The 16,449-nt window shown below is 43.5% G+C and overlaps 1 protein-coding gene across 1 annotated transcript in view; it reads left to right on the forward strand.

Moving 5' to 3' along the window:
- The window catches only part of LOC146600244 (sodium/hydrogen exchanger 2-like), a 34,291-nt gene extending 18,480 nt beyond the window's left edge, over nucleotides 1-15,811 (forward strand). Inside the window, exons 6-12 of the mRNA XM_085325916.1 lie at nucleotides 415-504; nucleotides 4,463-4,533; nucleotides 5,732-5,896; nucleotides 7,165-7,279; nucleotides 8,695-8,829; nucleotides 13,481-13,547; nucleotides 15,675-15,811. Of these exons, the coding sequence (XP_085182042.1) occupies nucleotides 415-504; nucleotides 4,463-4,533; nucleotides 5,732-5,896; nucleotides 7,165-7,279; nucleotides 8,695-8,829; nucleotides 13,481-13,547; nucleotides 15,675-15,811 (780 nt within the window). The remainder of the gene's footprint in view (nucleotides 1-414; nucleotides 505-4,462; nucleotides 4,534-5,731; nucleotides 5,897-7,164; nucleotides 7,280-8,694; nucleotides 8,830-13,480; nucleotides 13,548-15,674) is intronic.
- The last annotated feature ends 638 nt before the right edge of the window (nucleotides 15,812-16,449 follow it).

Raw genomic sequence — 16,449 nt, forward strand, 5'->3', positions numbered from 1 at the left:
GTCTTTGAGTCTCTAGAGGCCGGATTAGTAAAGCATCATATTCCCCCTCTCTGCCCATTTCCATCCTAAAGACTGCAAGTAGGAGAGTTCCACTGACAGACTGTTACCATAGCTGTCCATGAGCAAAGAAAATGTTTGGATTACAGTTGGATGAGTAGAGTTTGCAGAGCTGTCTAAGCTTCACAGATATTCTCTTCCTAATAAAAAAGGATTTGAAGAAAGGTGCTATCTGAAAGAATAGGCCTTGTTCTGACAAAAAAGTCGTCATTCTTGCTGCAGAGACTTGCGGAGCTGTTTTTCATATCTATGCTGGTGATTTTGCTCCAAAAGGACGGTGCAAGTGTCACTAGAACACGTGCAAGTTGGACTCGATATGAAGGAAGCCTGATTTCTATGTTTCTGATTATTCTGCAGGGAATGACCATCCGYCCTCTCGTTGACTTATTGGATGTTAAGAAGAAAAGAGAGAGTGCTCCCACAGTGGGAGAGCAGATTCATATTCGGGTAAGTGACTCACCCATCCGTACATGGCCAGAGCGTTGCAATGTGCTGTGCCAGTAGCCTACGGTCCTTCTGAAATGCAAYGTGCCTGAAGGACTCTGCAGCTTTGCAGACTCCTGTTGATTTTATCTGAACTCTCTGTAGGTCAGTCTCTTTCCAGATTTGAAGTCCTACACAGCTTTCTAACTRTGGTTTAATTTTTGTATTGCAATAACACCTACTCACTCATTGCATTAAGTGCTGTACAAATACAGCTGAAAAAGATGATCATTCATATAAAAGTTTATACTCTAACCTAACACCAAGTTTACTGCTTCTCTGAAAAGGGTGAAAGAAAGAAAATGAAATGGGGGTGCTTTCAGGATTGAGATCTTCGATGTAATAACTGTTCACCAGTCACAAGCCCAATTTGGGACAGAGTGAGCTGAAGTTATGATCTGTATTTTCATGTGAATGAAGCTGAGATTTAAACATCATGATCAGTATTCTTGATAGTTAAAAATAGCCTGTGACACAAAATGGACTGAATCAGAAATGAAGAACCGAATGCCCCAATATAATGAGGACCTGGTGGCACGGGAGCAGCTTRGGTGTAGTATCTGCATGTTTGTGAGTCCTGGATGTGTGGATCATATCTTTCTACTTCCACGGCAAAACTCTAAAAACTGCTGTAGCCAGTGAAAATCCTCTTACTTAATCTGAACATCAGGAGAGTCACTATTTTTCTGTTTAGGAAYAAAGATGCTTCTGACACGTGGGAGGGCTGCTCCGCAGGAGGRGTCTTTTTGTACCCAGTCTCTGTCATGGGTCAAGTTCAGCCCAAATATATCAACGTAGACCCCAAGGCAGAGATGCCCACTTTGCCACCTGCACAGATACTGACTGGACAAAAGTGCTGTCCCATCCCCATCTGGCTGATAAAGAATGGTCTCCCTGTGGCTTCTGGTGCAGTTCAGACACTCCACAAATGGCCTGTCAGAGAGGCAACAAGTAACTTGAGGGGCCCCACTGCAAGGCTGAGTTTTAGACACACAGAATGTAAAACTGGAAGYAGAATATAAAAAGGAAGTAAATTTTCCTTTTTAGCTTCAAATTGCAAGAGAATATCACATACGGGGGAAAAGATCAACATTGTCTTGCTTCTCTAATACAATAGCACAGAGTTCTACGGTAAATTCACTTTGTGGGATTGGCCAGCTTCCAATCTGAAATTAAATATCAATTATTTCTACGGTGACCTAAATAGTTTATATTTAATTTGAAAAAAAAATTGTTTAATGTGTTCCAATTTTGCTGGATGGGACGTGGCATGGTAGTCAYAGGCTCTAAAATGCAGTAGGTTGAGGGATTTTTAAAGCTTCACGCTGCARCTAAAGAAAGGTGGAGTGACCCTTTTGTCAATGCACTACCACCCCATCAGCAGTGATTGAACACGAGTTCTCGTACTTCTAGGCCATTTCTGTGACCTAATGGAGCACGTATTCTTCAGGATAAGCTAGACTGGCCAAACTGCACAACCACGTGTTATTGTGAAAGGTAAAGAAAGAAAAAGCTTTCTAAAGCTACCCAGGTCGGCACTCTGCTGAGCTGCTGAAGATGATCAGCCTGCAGTGTGCTTTGGGCAAACTCTTCACTCTGGACCAGCTTTACACCAAGGGGCCGGGGAGAGGTGGCACAGAGATGGCTCCACTGGCCGTTCATCTAAGACACGATTAAGGCAAATATTCAGTCAGCTTTAGAACCTCTCTGTGCTACTGAAAAAAAAGATAGAAACCTTTGCATAGGCTGGTTAGTAACTGTCCCAAAGCATTTTGCAAATTAATATATTTGGGAAAGTATTTAAAGGGAGAGCAAGTCATGGCTTAAAAAATATGAATTGTTGCAAGTGGCAGGTCAGACACCTCTTTTTTATAGACGCTGATACCAGCATCTACTTGCACTATTTTTGCAAACAGTTAACAATAAGAGAGGTGGGGAGGATAAGGCAAGCACTATACTGGAGGGAAATAGTGAAGTCACCGTACCCCAAGGTAGAATTCATTTCACCTTGCTCTCACCATCCAAAGGTGGCCTTTGTAGTTAMAGAAGACTCTTCCAGAGAATGATTCAACTCCATGAGAGAGCAGCATATTCTTCATACCTAACTGAGACTTTAAATTGCTGGAAGCAAGCTCAGTTGAATGCCCCTCCAAACACTGTCAGTGYACTGAGAAAAAAAATCAGAGTTTGCACCCTGTCTCATTCAGCCTAGGTCCTGACAGTCTGATGAAGTGCAACGGCATGGGGTTTTTAATGAGGTGATACACTGGGTCCAGTGTAAAATACTGGTTCTGAATATAGTCGCTTATGACTAGTCATATTTCTGTAAGTATTTCTTCTCCAGGAATATTTTTTCTTCTTTTTGGGTAGCTAGAAATAAAGACATTAGGTCTGAGGACATTTTAAAAAAAAGGTTTGGCATCCTCGCAATTAGGTTGTGTTACGGAGCTTTGTCTAAGGTTAATAGAACAGCTCAGTGGGCTGAAGAGGCTTTTTGAATAAGGAACAGGGAATACTTTCTTCTTTTGTTGGGTATGAATATTAAATCATCTCTGAAAAGATGTTTATTGGGAAATGCGAGCTGAAAATTGCTACGTACAAATTAAGTTAAGCAGACAAGGTACCAGTGCGGACAGTTGGAAAGCAGGCACTCGGGAAGGCAGAAGAAGCTGGCTCTCGCCGTGCCGCTGGGCTTGCGCTGGTCATGCTGGGAGCGGTGCGTGCAAGCCGTGCTGGCCCTCAGGAGTTTTCTCACTAGTATCCGTAGTGTCTGGTTCTCGTGTGACAGGTACAGAGATCACAAATAYGTTCTTTGCAAACATCCCTTCTCCAAGGTTTTGGTGAGATCAATTTTAATTAAGTGTGAGTTCATTCATTTCCCTCGTGTATTCAAATTGATGGGCATGAGGTGTTTRGTATCAAACTAGTCACTGTCTAGCAGAGGGGATCTCTTCTGCCTTATCAGCACTCACCACCACTGACTGAAGGGTAAATCCAAAAATTACAGATGAGGAAATKCATGTTTTGCAGCGTGAGACCTGGTGGAACCAAATAGCCTTGGGAAGCCCTGTCTTAGGTTAGTGTGGCTGAAAAAAGATCTCAGGAAGGTAACGGATGTTCAGTCATGTTAGCTGACTACTTTGGGCCTTGCAAGAGCTGCAGCATGGGAAAGACTGCGTGCTGACATGTTACGCACACTTGACTTTGCTCGTGACCAAAAAAATCTGGTGGAAACCCCAGAAACACCAGCATTTAAGAGTGAATGGGGTAGTGACCAGCGGTAGAGCAGAGCCTTCTCCATGTATAGGGATGCCAGTAGGAGGGAAAACAATTGCAGAAATTGCAGAGATTTAACTGAAAGGTGAAAAATCAACCTGTTCAGGATTTTTAATATAATTTTAAACAGTAACAATGTTTCTATATAAGGTGCAATGTGGTCAACRATTTTATTCAGTGGGAAGTATGTTGGGAAAAGCAGTATTTATTATTCAGGTGGAAGCTTCACTCCTAAGTTATCTACATCTATATACTGAGGATAGCTTTCTCCTGAGACAGAGYGTCCTCAAAACACACAACATGAGCATTACCTGCTTATCAAGCCCCAATATGCAGGACATGCAAGCCATTAGCCAACCTGTACATATCATGAAGAACAGATCCACGTCCCTCAGTGATTATTCTTTGCTTGCACAGACCTGACAGAAAGCAGCCAAATCACTTATTGTACTCCAGAGCCAAGGGAGACGCGTGTAAGATTGAATGGGGAATTAGGCCGACGGCTCCTGCTCTTGTTTACTGGAGCTGTGCACCTAGCTGCAAACGTCCCGCGTTTTGTCTGCTGGCTTTTGATGTTTGCTAACTGAGTTCATCATGTATGCAATACGTGCAACTAGTGTATAGCAAAATCCTCTCTTCTGTTTAGTTCTTGGATCATTTGCTGGCTGGCATAGAAGATATATCTGGACACTGGGGACAGTATTACTGGAAAGACAAGTAAGGATTTGTCACAAATACAACTGTGTACATGTGTAGAAAAGAATGAGTCTGTTTTCTATTCCGTAAGTTTCCACTGTGGATAGCTGAGCCTTATTCATCCTTGTGCTGAAAAGCAGATGAAGAATGGGCAGCTTGCTTTACCTTGGGCAGCAAGGTGAGACCAGGCAGCCGAGACCCTGACTCTGAATAGAGCAGAGACTCTCTCCTTCCCTGCCTGCAGGTCCCAGGTTGTGCTTCTCCCTAAAAAGGCTCCTTTCTCTCCTGTAACATTTTCCCCTTGCACCAGCCTGTGTCACTTCAGCATCCTTCCTTCTGCCTCCCAGCCGTGTGGATGGGAGCAACCCAACCAACACGGGCAAAATTAAGGATACGCTGTGGCCTTACACCACTTGGAGATACAACTGTGTGCTGTGGACCTCTGTAGCAAAATGCTTGGTTTTCATTCGGTTCTGGTAGCWGGTATACATAGGAGAATTTTCTTTTTGGAGAAAAAAGACCAGGAGTTTAAAATACACTGCTAACAATCTACCAGGTTTAATTACTTAGCTGTACAAACACAGACTCACCTAAATTCATAGTAAGGATTATGCCTAATGCAGCAGACAGTGACAATTCTTTAAAGTACCACTAGAGGGTAATGAAGACGCTGGCTTCCGCGGGCTGCCTGCCCGGCTTCTTGCAATGTAGTACACGGGTAAATGACTTTGTGTATAGCTGGCAACAGCAAAACTTGAGTGTCAGTATTTGATACTAAGTAGATTTTTTTTTCCAAAAATTGTGCTGTATTTGAGCAAGAAATTAAATGAAATGGATCAAAATATGGAAATATGGAAGCTGCTTAAATTGATTAATCCTGTTGCTTCTGTTTGGGCTAAGGCATTTCCTTGCAGCACTTAGTAGAGTTCATGATAAATTTTCAGGATTTTTTTACCGCAGTAGCAGATATTTTAATACCTTAGCTCATGTATTATAATACAAAAATGATAAGGGCCTAGATCAACCCCTTAAGCTGTTGGTTTCTGGAAGGCAGGTAGCAGAATATAATGGTGTGTGGGGCAATCATGGAGTATAAACCTGCTGGCTGGCTCAAATCCGTTTTGGTCCTGAGCAATAGTGACATGATGCTGATTAGTGTATTCAAGTAAAAGAACTTTGCAACATCAGCACAGAAGYGTCTTGTTTTGTTCTCAAACAGATTAGAATATTTCAACAGCAAGTACCTGCAGAAGATCCTGCTTCGAGAATATGACCAGCCAAAATCAAGTATTGTGCTTCTCTACGAGAAGCTGGAGCGCAAGCATGCCATTGAGCTAGCTGAAGCAGGGCAGCTGGGTCACGGACCATCTCATCCATCCTTGCTGTAAGTGTTCCCCTGCCTACCTTGTTTGCAGAAATAGCATGTCAGAAGGATTTTAATGAGACTGAGTCCCTAGTTGTGAAAGCCAGTGATTTCTCCTGCTTGTAACATATCCTGGCCCTCAGGGAAAAATCATGACTGAGAGTCACCAAAGAAATAATTTATTTTGTAATTTCTCTGGAGAGATTCAAGTGGTACTCCATCACTTGACACACAGTAAGTGGACAGTCATATTYATATTAGAATCATTCAAAATCTTAGTAAATATTTTGTTTGTCTTTGGATTCTGTGTACCAGATCACCAGGTCTGATGTTTCAGCTTCATTGAGTATTACCTGTCAGAGAAAGGGATTTGCTCAGTCATGTAACTTGATACAGAATAAATAGGAAATAAATCTGAAAGCAGTGTTAGCTGCAACAGAACTACATTTCTATGACCCCAGTTCTTGTACACATTTTCTATCAGGTGAWAAAAGGTGGGGGCAGCTACTTTTATTGGCTCTATGTGTTTCCCACCTCTAAGTCTCCAGTGTCATTGCGGGAGGACTGCAGAGACTTCTCAGTGGCTCCTGAAGATGTGTTGCACCAGGAGTCTGCAGCTGTTTCCTTCCTCTTCCCCCATCCCACAGCAGGGAACTCTTACAAAAAAAATTTGCAAACATGCCTGCCTCTTCTGCTCTTCCTTGCCTGGCTATTCCATAGGAAGGAAAAACAGCCTGGGCAGATGCAAAGCAAACACTGTTTATGAAGATGAGCAGGTAGACTGGCAATGTCCTGGCATGGATAAACACAGTTTCTGTTCTTGTACCTGTAGGTGCACCTGTATCTGCCCCAAAGTTACACTGAAATGGTGCTTTAAGTAAACAGCACTTGCACTACTTTTTGACAGTTTTGCAACTTTACATTTACTGAAACAAGCAGTGGAGAAAGTGAGCACAGGTTGAGAGAGCAGGGTCAAAYACTAGCATGTCAGAATGGCCATGTCATCTCTTAAAAGTTTTTGCTCTACCATGGCTCCCGACGCCGCATTTATCCACTTGCCTCAGGGAGCACATAGTTGGCACAACTCTGATGTGAACACCACCACTCCTCCTGCAGTGAGCTCCATCTGAAAGAATTAGCCATCGTTCATGYCAGCTTGTTGCACTGATAGTGATCTCTGAAAGAGCTGGTGTGAATCTCTCACTCTCGACACCACCCTGGGCTTTGGGGATGCACCTGCTGTGCCACTATCTATCTTCTGAACGAAGGCATTCTGGTTTTCTTTGCAGCAACAGCCACAGGACWGTCATAACAGACAGAAAATCAGAGGATATCCTGAATCCAGATGTACTCGAAAACATCCAGGAAATATTGGCAAGGAACCTGTACCGAATAAGGAGAACGGTACAACTTTTCCCCTCAACCTGTTTTTCAGATGTCTAGTAGCACAAGTTTTCYCAGTTACCTCAGCAGCCTGAGCAGATGTGAATATTTACCTAGTTTCTAATGAGGTCTCTGTGTATATAGAGAACAGTTGGCTGTGTGAAGCAGGATCCAGTTTCCAAGTCACTGGCACATTTTTCTTTGTAGCATGACAGCTTCTGAAAAGTTCACCAAGTCAGCCTATAGTTTCATGAAGTATTTTAGGCATCAGTACCCAGGACCAGAAATGAGACATGAGGAACACACGGATATTCTAGCATCAAGTTAGCAGATCCAGCAGATTCAAAACTTCTGGTTACCTGCAGGCCAAAGATTTGGTTGGTGGTGGCCACTAAAGCCTTCCAGTGGAGTATTGCTCTTCATCGCATGCCTGCACATGTAATGCAGAACACTGACAAGGGGAAAAGGGGCCTTACAGTGCAGGAGCGCTCAGACTGTGTCTCAAAGCAAGAGAATGAATAAACACTGTAAGTAAAAAATGAGAGCTGTGGAAAAAAGGAAGAACCTGGAAAAACTGAGGAGACTCCCAGAACCTAGGGACAGGGAAGACCATAGTGATAGTTAATCTACAGAGATTTTAAAGCCATTCAGCAGTTTTGCCGTGAAACTGGTAAATCTAAGGATGCGTAAAAACGGTCGCTGTTTACAGACTAACTCAGGAATAACCCCTCTGTTTAGGGTTTTACATAGCACCAAGGACTTGCATTGTAATTGCTGTTCGCATGGTGATAACACGCAGCCTTATCCTTAAAATTGATCTAAACCTTTATTTTATGGGCTGTGCACAAACTACTGACTCCTTGGGGAGGTGACTGATATGGACACCTTGGCACAGAGGGAGCAAATATCCCCTTCTGTCATTTTGCTGAGCTGAGAGAAGTGACCAGACAAGGCTGTGAGGAAAACCATTGAAGTGTGTGGGGAAAAAGACCTTCCTTCTATTTGCACTTACTCTTGCCTAGACTCAGATTAACCCCATCTAGTAACAGCATTACCCCAACTCCCATTGATGTTAGTGGACGCTTGGTTAGTTTATGGCTTTTGAAGCAAGAGTTCTTATTCCTGTTCATGCTAATACATGATTTATATGTTAAGATGGGAGTAATATAAAATACTGGAGGGCTGGGCAGAGGAACTGAGGCAGCTCTAGCTGAAGACACCTTGACCAGAGTAGTTGTACTTAGGTTGCACCCTTGTGCCAAGTCCATATCAGCAGGGTTCCTTATCAGCGGGAAACCGTGACTCCTTTCCTGCTCTGGCTAAGCAGTGGCTCAGATCCTTGCACCCTTCCATTGCCAGTCCCTTGGCCCTGTTGTTTGGTGTTGCTTAGACACATCCTAAATTTAATGACACTCTCTTTGGCGTAATATGAGCAGGTGCCGTCATACAACAGGCACAACCTTCCCGGAGAAACTGAGCCCGCAGAGCAGGCCAAAGAGATCCTGATCCTCCGGCACAGGAGCCTTCGGATGGAAATTAGTGCAAGCGACACAGTTGGCTCCAGGAGCGAGGTGAGTGAGAGTGGCAAATGCTTGTAACGACAAAGAGAAACAACGCATCATTCATTTTTTCCTGATGAGGGATCTCATGCTAGCAGATATAACCAGCACTAGAAAGAGAGGTGTTTGCTGGTGGTATTTCCCTCTAAATCCCATTACCATTAAAAAAAAAAAAACAACAACAACAACAACAAAACTCTCTATCCTAAATTATATTGCAATAACTAGGAAATGCCAAGGGTAGCCTGAAAAAAAAAATCCAGTTCCTGACAAACAAATGAACCATCCTGTGCACAGCGCTCTTCTGTTCTTTGTGAACACAGGCTTCCACCCATACTAGGAAAGATATTTACTGAGCAAATGTTATTAATTGAGCTTTGGTTTGTAGATTTAAAGATCTGTTTTTCCCGTGTTTTCTTTTCTGGGAGATTTCATAAAAGAATGGAATTTGGTACGCCCATTGTCACCAGTCCAGATGTACTGTAAATATTTGAAACTGTCTTGTTTTTTTTTTTYCCCAAAATCTTTTGAAAGGACAGAAGCATTATTGTTGAGCTTTTTTATTTATTTTGGAGGTAAGTTTTTTGTTTTTAAAAGGAGCTACAGTTCTGGGCAGACTTGAAGAAAATAAAATAGAAGGAAGTGTTGCATATCAGATTCCTAAGAGAACTACTTTAAGCCCAGATTTACTGCTGGCATAATTCTGTGGTGGTTCATGTTCTGAATTAAAAGAAGAACAGGGTAAATACTTTGCTTTAACTGTGTGCTGAGACACATATACAACGTCYATGGCTGGTGAAAGATGTCTTCTGCTGTTTTCTTTGGAAATCAGTGAAATAAGCTGGGCAAAAAACTCCCCATGGAAAGACAAATGGCCCTGAAATGGTGCATCAGGAGTGGACTTGGTGGTCTTTTGCGTTTCCTCCTATTCTGTACAACTTTTACTCTAGAGGAGTCACAATTAAGCCATAGGTATTTTGCTCCCAAACGCAAAACATTCAAGAGCCAGTACCTGCTGAGCAGCATGCCGTCCCTAGATCTCACTGACTTCTCTGCGTCTTAGCTTTTGCTGGCTTGAGCACTGTCCAAATGCAGACTGTGGCCTCTAATGTGTATAGTAAGAGTACATCACTAAGGAGAACAGAATGACCTTTTTAAAAGAAATAATTTATCTTTCTTTATTTAGATAGTAATTTTCCATGACAGCACAAGAACTCAGGACTGCTGCAGGCTTTATTCCCCTCTGATTTCCTTGTTGAAATGCCAGTCGTTGAAGAGCCCACCGAGAACTGAAGTAATGTACCAGACGCTTCTGTTGCTTAGTCCTTCAGTCACAGAAAGGTGTTCYGGCTCTTGCAAACAACTTAAAATATTTAACTTGATCATTTATGTGCTGACTAGTACTTACAATTCAAAATAGATAGGAAAGAACACAGCATGTTCCTGTAGAACATTTGGTGTAATTAAACTTCAAAAGAACATCATCAAGCTAGTGCTGATTTTGTGCACAACAGTTCAGACGCCAGGTAAGGACGTTTGACTGTTAACCCCTGAGCTCCCGCTTTGGTGACCCTACTGCTCCCATCAGAATGGAGTAACTTTAGGAGCAAATTCAGCACTTTTGGGAAGGCTGTTGCATACCTAGAGCCGGCATTTGGGAGGACAGAGTATTTTTGTGAGGTTTTCTGGGAAGAGTGAAAGCAGTAGGATTCTACTGAGCAAACCACAGGTCGGTCAGCAAACTGGCTTGTGCTGTTATAGCTGTGTCGCGGGCTGCAGAAGGGAGCAGCCGTCCTAAAACCCGGTGGCAGGCGCCGATTCTGCGCTGCGATCTGCCGCCTCTCCGGCACGGAGCGCGTAGCACCGTTCTCGGTGTCGTCTTCTCGGCATGACGCAGCTAACACGGCTAGGTGTTATGCAAAACGCTGATTTGATGTTTAATACTGCTGTCTCATAGGAGCCGTTCATTAGCGCTAATCACATGCGTTTACAGCAGCTAGCTTTTCTTTGTTCCAGCCTATATAAAGCAAGAGTAAATATGGAGAGCTTATTCTAGTGATATCCTTAAAAGTGACTCTACACCCCCAAAATAGTCCTCTGCACCTAAAAAGAAAAGTGAGATGTGTTTTGCGTGTTCAGTATTTTATCTGCTAATGTTTCAGAATATCTGTCTCATATTACTTCAAATAGGAATAAAGCGGCACCTGAAAATCGTAGGACAACATTCTGAAAGACCTTGAGAATATTAACGCAAAGCTGCAGGGTGCTGGAAAGCCGTTGTTTCATCCTGTARAAAGACAGGCTGCACCACCAGAATTCCTTCAGAGGAAGGAAGGAAGACTGTGGTAAACAGTAGATTTTAGCTCATTAAAAGCAGCCAAATACTTAAAATTTCAAATTGAAAAAAAAAATAAACCACTCAGATTTAGAATTTTATGTCAAGTAATAATGATAAGTAAATGCCATTTTAACAAGTTACAAATAAAAAATATGGCTAGTCGGAGAGTTTCTAATGGTCACTCAGTTTTTTTCTGGTTCTAAAGGGAGGAGTTTGCCCTTATAAATTTTGAGAAAGCAAGGAAAGATACAGAGTCTTGTTCTGGGCGGTTTTCTATTCTACATTTCACCACAAGATGGAAGCATTACAATTATATTTGCAAGCCAACCTGGAAATSAAGGGACTGTGAGACAAACTTTAAGCAAAGGGCCACTGTAGTCCTCCAGCGCTGGTGAAACGTGTGTGCCGTCCTCTCTTCTTAGTCTGTTTGAAAAAAGCACTTGCAATATATTCAATCGGATATGTGTTATGAGCTAAGCGAATAACTAAGATATCCATTTGATTCACTAGAAACGCAGCTTTTTCTGTGCACTCACTGCCTGCATACAGGACTTTTTTTTTTTAGTGAACTTGTTTAACCTTTTTCTGTTGGAATATGAAGTGGTGGTACCGCGGTTAGATTAAGCTCATGATTTATTACGTGCTGGTTTGTCTTTTCCCACTGTATCAGCCACCGCAAGCATAAGGCTTGTACAGAAGTGTATCTTGCCATGGGTATGTGGGTTCACCAGCCGGAGGGGGAACCAAAAGTGGAATTTGCCTGGCCGAACRTTCAGTTTCTGATGGTTAGATATCCATCTCTTTCTGCGGTCAGCGGAGAGAAACCGGCTCCCCAAGCAGGACAGGCACCAACCTGTTGTCAGCACCAGGTTTCAGCCAGGAAAAGATCACCCCTAGTCCCTGATGGAAAGCGGATGGCCGTCCCGGTTGGAGTACTCAGCTTTTGGTTTTAGAACAGCACGAGGTGCGTCTTGCACCGCGTTAGAGAGACCGCTGCCAAAGGGAATTTGCAGCTCAAGTAGGTAAGGCAGAGAAAAGAAGTAAGAAAGCAGCAATCTTTATCCCTCTTGAGTCAAAAGCACAGATTAAATGATTTACGCAAGACAAAAAAWGTCCTGGCAAAAGGAAGAGGTGAATCCCCCTCTGAGCTGTGGCCCAGAGGATTAACTCCAAGACTCTCTATTTCCAGCAGAAAGTTCACCTTCCTCAGCCTGAGGGCAAAATTCCTGCAGAAGGCTACTTGCTTCCTGTAGCTGTGTATCATGTTGGCTCTAAACACTGCGTTTATTTTCGGTTTCCCTCGTTTTAGGAAAGGATCCAACTCCGAGTATCCTGGCGTTGCGGTTTCTGAGTCCTAGGATATCTTCTGTTTACTACCGAGCACCTAGGAGATCTTTGCACCTGTAGCCAGGCAACTTAGTACTCCTTTCCTCCCGCCAAAACCCAAGTAGGCTCCGCCAGAAGGAGCCTGTTTGGAGCTGCCTGTAAGCCAWGTGCGTAAATGACATACTGCCTTTAGTAATGATGTCGGAGTGCTTTTACGGAGCCTGCTCCGCGAGTCATKAACCCCCCCGGGAATGGCTTTCTAGGGAGCCGGGCTAGCGCCGCTCGAGCCTGCGAGCCGTTGTTACGAAAACAGTCAATAAACCCGCGCACAATGGACCGGGGCCGGCGGGTCCCTCGTTAAGGGAGGGGAAAAACGAAACGAAACACAACAGAGAACCAGGCTGGGAGGTGTCCAGCGTGATTTGGCAGCCTGGGTTGCTGGACCTAGATGCCAAATCACGGCTGCATAAGAGACTTATTCCCGGTTTACAGAAATGCCGAACAATTCAGGCAGCGTTGTGCTAACTGAATTTTTCTGAAGGATGGAGATTAGCACTCCCGTGAAAGGACAGAGCGCTCGTTAGTGCAAGCTCGCTACCTCCCTGCTTGGCCCGCAGCCAAGGTGATAAACAGCCACATCGAGGACAYGGACATTTCTCACCTTGGGTTTCGTTTCCCTTTGCTCGTCTGCTGTGTCCTCCTCGCACCAGATCTGCTGCTTTCGGATTAGATCTGCTGAATTACTCCTGGAGAGTGCAGACCTCTTTCATCAACTCGAAACAAATTGGCGCCTGTAAATATTTCCCTTCAGAAATCCCTGCCATGTATTTAGTCTATTTTTAGAAGTAATTCTTTTTGTTTTTCTTGGCAAAAGTAAAATAAATGGCAACCAAGTCCTTGGGGATTGTAAATGGCTTGGTTATGAACCGTGAGTGTCATTAACAGACTTGCTGGCAATCTTCATAAACGCACTAAAGTACTTTTCTTTCTTAATCGCAGAAGGACGACTCCTACTCAGCACAGAGCGACTCTAGCCCAAAGCCAAAACTGTGCCGCTCCTTAACCGGTAAGTGGGAAACCCGAGGGGCGCCGACGGGTTGGGGTTTCCTACCACCCCGCCGCCTCCCTCGCCCCATTGCCGGGGGATATTCGAGCAGGCGACAACGACAATTTGCGCTGGGTCCGTGGCACGTCCGTGGTATCGCTGGGATTTGTGAGACGGGCAAGGGAAAATCCTCAGCCCTCGCYGCCTTCGTGGCTGCGCAGGCGGCTCCAGCACGGTGGGAACCTGCCTGCTGCCAGGCCGACCTGGGATTCCCCGTGCGCGCCAGCGTGTTACAGCCTGGCAAAAACAGTGCGCGTCCCAAGCTGAGCGCCGCCGTCGGGCAGGCAGAGCCGGGCGGATTCCCGGGTTTCGGACCCTCGGGTGGACGTTTCACCCCGCGTTCCCGCGGCCGATGGGCGAAGCGGAGCCGGCTTGCCGCGTGCTGGGGTGCCCGTTTCTCTCCGCCGGCCACCAAGGTGCCCCAGGGAGCTGTTGGAGGCAGGCGGCGACGCCGGGAGATGAGCGGGGAGGAGGAGCGAGCGCCCAGGCGGGCGTTTTGCCCTCAGCTCCCGGCGCGCTGCAGAGGACACGCGGACTCCCGTCACCRCTTGAAACCGGGGCCGTTCTTCACGTTCCACCGGGCGCTAAGATAATTGACGCTAATTGCAATCATTCCGTCTGCGGTGAAGCTCGTACCTATGCTAAAATTTTATGAAGATGCATATTTCAAAACATGAAGTTCCTGCCTAAATGCTTTCCAAAAATTGTTTGGTGTTTTTTTGCTAAGTATTATTAAAATGCATTTCAAGCCTATCATTAATAGCACTGTTCCAAACACCAGCTAAARAAGGAGCAGTGGCTCAAGACTTTGTGTCTTTTCATAAGCACAACCTCAGTTTTTAGATAACTGAAAGCTTAGTTTTTGCACTTGAAAATGGTTTAATACTGCTGAAGGCTCACACAAAGTGTAACTGGTTAAAGCTGTAAAATMCATCTTTCAAAACGCAGAGAACAATATCAATGTAATCTTTGAACCACAATGAAATGTTTAATTTCCAGGCTTCCCAGAGATTTAGCATGTGAGATACTGAACATTATGGATTTTTACAAGACTTAGTGGAACACTGTTTAGCACAATCGCTTCTGTAAAGGTGATGCACTGAAAATTTTCAGTTTTTATTGATCCTTAAAGTCACATTTCCTCTAGAGATGGGCTGAGMTGGATTAAGAGGATGGGTCTAATGTTAATGTACAGAATATTTCTTTATTGTATGTGTACTGGAAAATATTTAAGAACCAAGAAAGTATTATTACTTTCTTTTACTCTTTTTGGTTTTTTTCTAATTCTAATATTTTTTTCTTTGCAATTTTCTTTCAACCTTTAGCTAAAAACTTAATAAATAGCTGTAGAATGGTTATCACTTCATCTGCACAAAGTTATATTACTCCAGCTTGGCGAGAAGGAATACAATTGTGGGACATTTGTGTGTCCATAACATGTTAAATCCAAAGTATTTCTGTTGCGGATGTAGATATTTTAATCTAGAGTTTATATTAACAGTTTAAATTATATTGTTCCTGAAGAAAAACCTGAATGTGGTCATAGCAAGGTGATGAAAAGCAATGTTTGGGGATTTTTTTTTTTTTTTACGTTCTCTCCAGTTGAGACTGTGCCTCAGAGAAAACATAAGCAGACCAGACCCCATCTGTACATTGGCAAGAGGGCTGGAGGAGGCTATAACCCTCCCATCCCGATCATGTATACATCCAAACAGTCACTTAACAAGGCAACACAAAATTACATGTACTCTGGCAGGACACCTGGATAGTACAGCTGTTTCTTTAAAAGCTGTTTTAAGATAGTCACTTATGTGTTCTGTGCTGGTGGGAACTGGCAAAAAAAGATTATATTGATCCAGTTATACAACATATTTCAAAATACAGAACAGGGTTAAAATTGTCTGTTTTTTCTTCTAGTCAAACACTGATCTTTGCTTTCTGTTATAGAACTGAAATGTGATCTTTGTGGTCGGATAGCTCATCCCCAGTGAACAAATAGTCATCTCAATAACTCTCAATATTTCTTCATTACTGTTGACCCACAAAGGAGAACATKTCTCATACAAGTCTGTTTTTCTCTTCTCACAGTGGGGAATGCAGAAAAGGCSCGGGAACCAAAACACAACCGATCAAAGTCCGTGTGTGTCATCTCACCTCCGCAGCCCACTGGTACTGCTTCGGTTAATAAGGAGGAAACAGAGAAGGAGCTAACTCCAGATATCTAAAAGCTGTGGGCTTCCCATGATGGATCTGACTCTGTTTCATGGATGTATAAAATACAACCTACTTTTTTTCTTTTTTTTTTTTTTTTTTTTTTTTTTTTTGATTATAGAGGCTATCAACATGATGTTATTGTAAATAACAAGTATATTGAAAAGGACAGCATGGAGAGAGCAAGATATCCTGAGCAATCAGCATCAAAACATGTCCTTCCTTGCACAGTGCTGTATTTTTCAGAGATGTAAGGAAAATGGAAAAGATGCACAGAAGACCACTAGCAATGAAAACTAGTACCTAAGAGAGGAGCTAAGAAAAATTAGCCTGTTCAGTCTAGGAAAACTGCTGAAACTGCCTGCAAGTGCAAGAAAATGTTTTAATAAGATGAGGTATCAGGTCTCCTCATTAGTCAGTGGGGATAGAATAAACAATAGGGAAGATTTAGATTATATGTTAGGGAAAACTTTGTAATCATAATGAGAGGTTTATGAAGCAATAGAACGTGCTGTCAGGAAAGACTGTAGAAACAGCGGAAGTCCGTTCCTCCTCCTTGGGAGTAGGTGAGTCCTGAATAAGGAAGACTGAACTCCAAACCTGAATCACGTTGTTAACATCGGGCATTGTGCCTTACCAGAGAGTAAGTCTC

Source organism: Rhea americana, unplaced genomic scaffold (assembly GCF_003343005.1).
Source record: "Rhea americana isolate MKP2758 unplaced genomic scaffold, rheAme1 scaffold_125, whole genome shotgun sequence".
NCBI lineage: Eukaryota > Metazoa > Chordata > Aves > Rheiformes > Rheidae > Rhea > Rhea americana.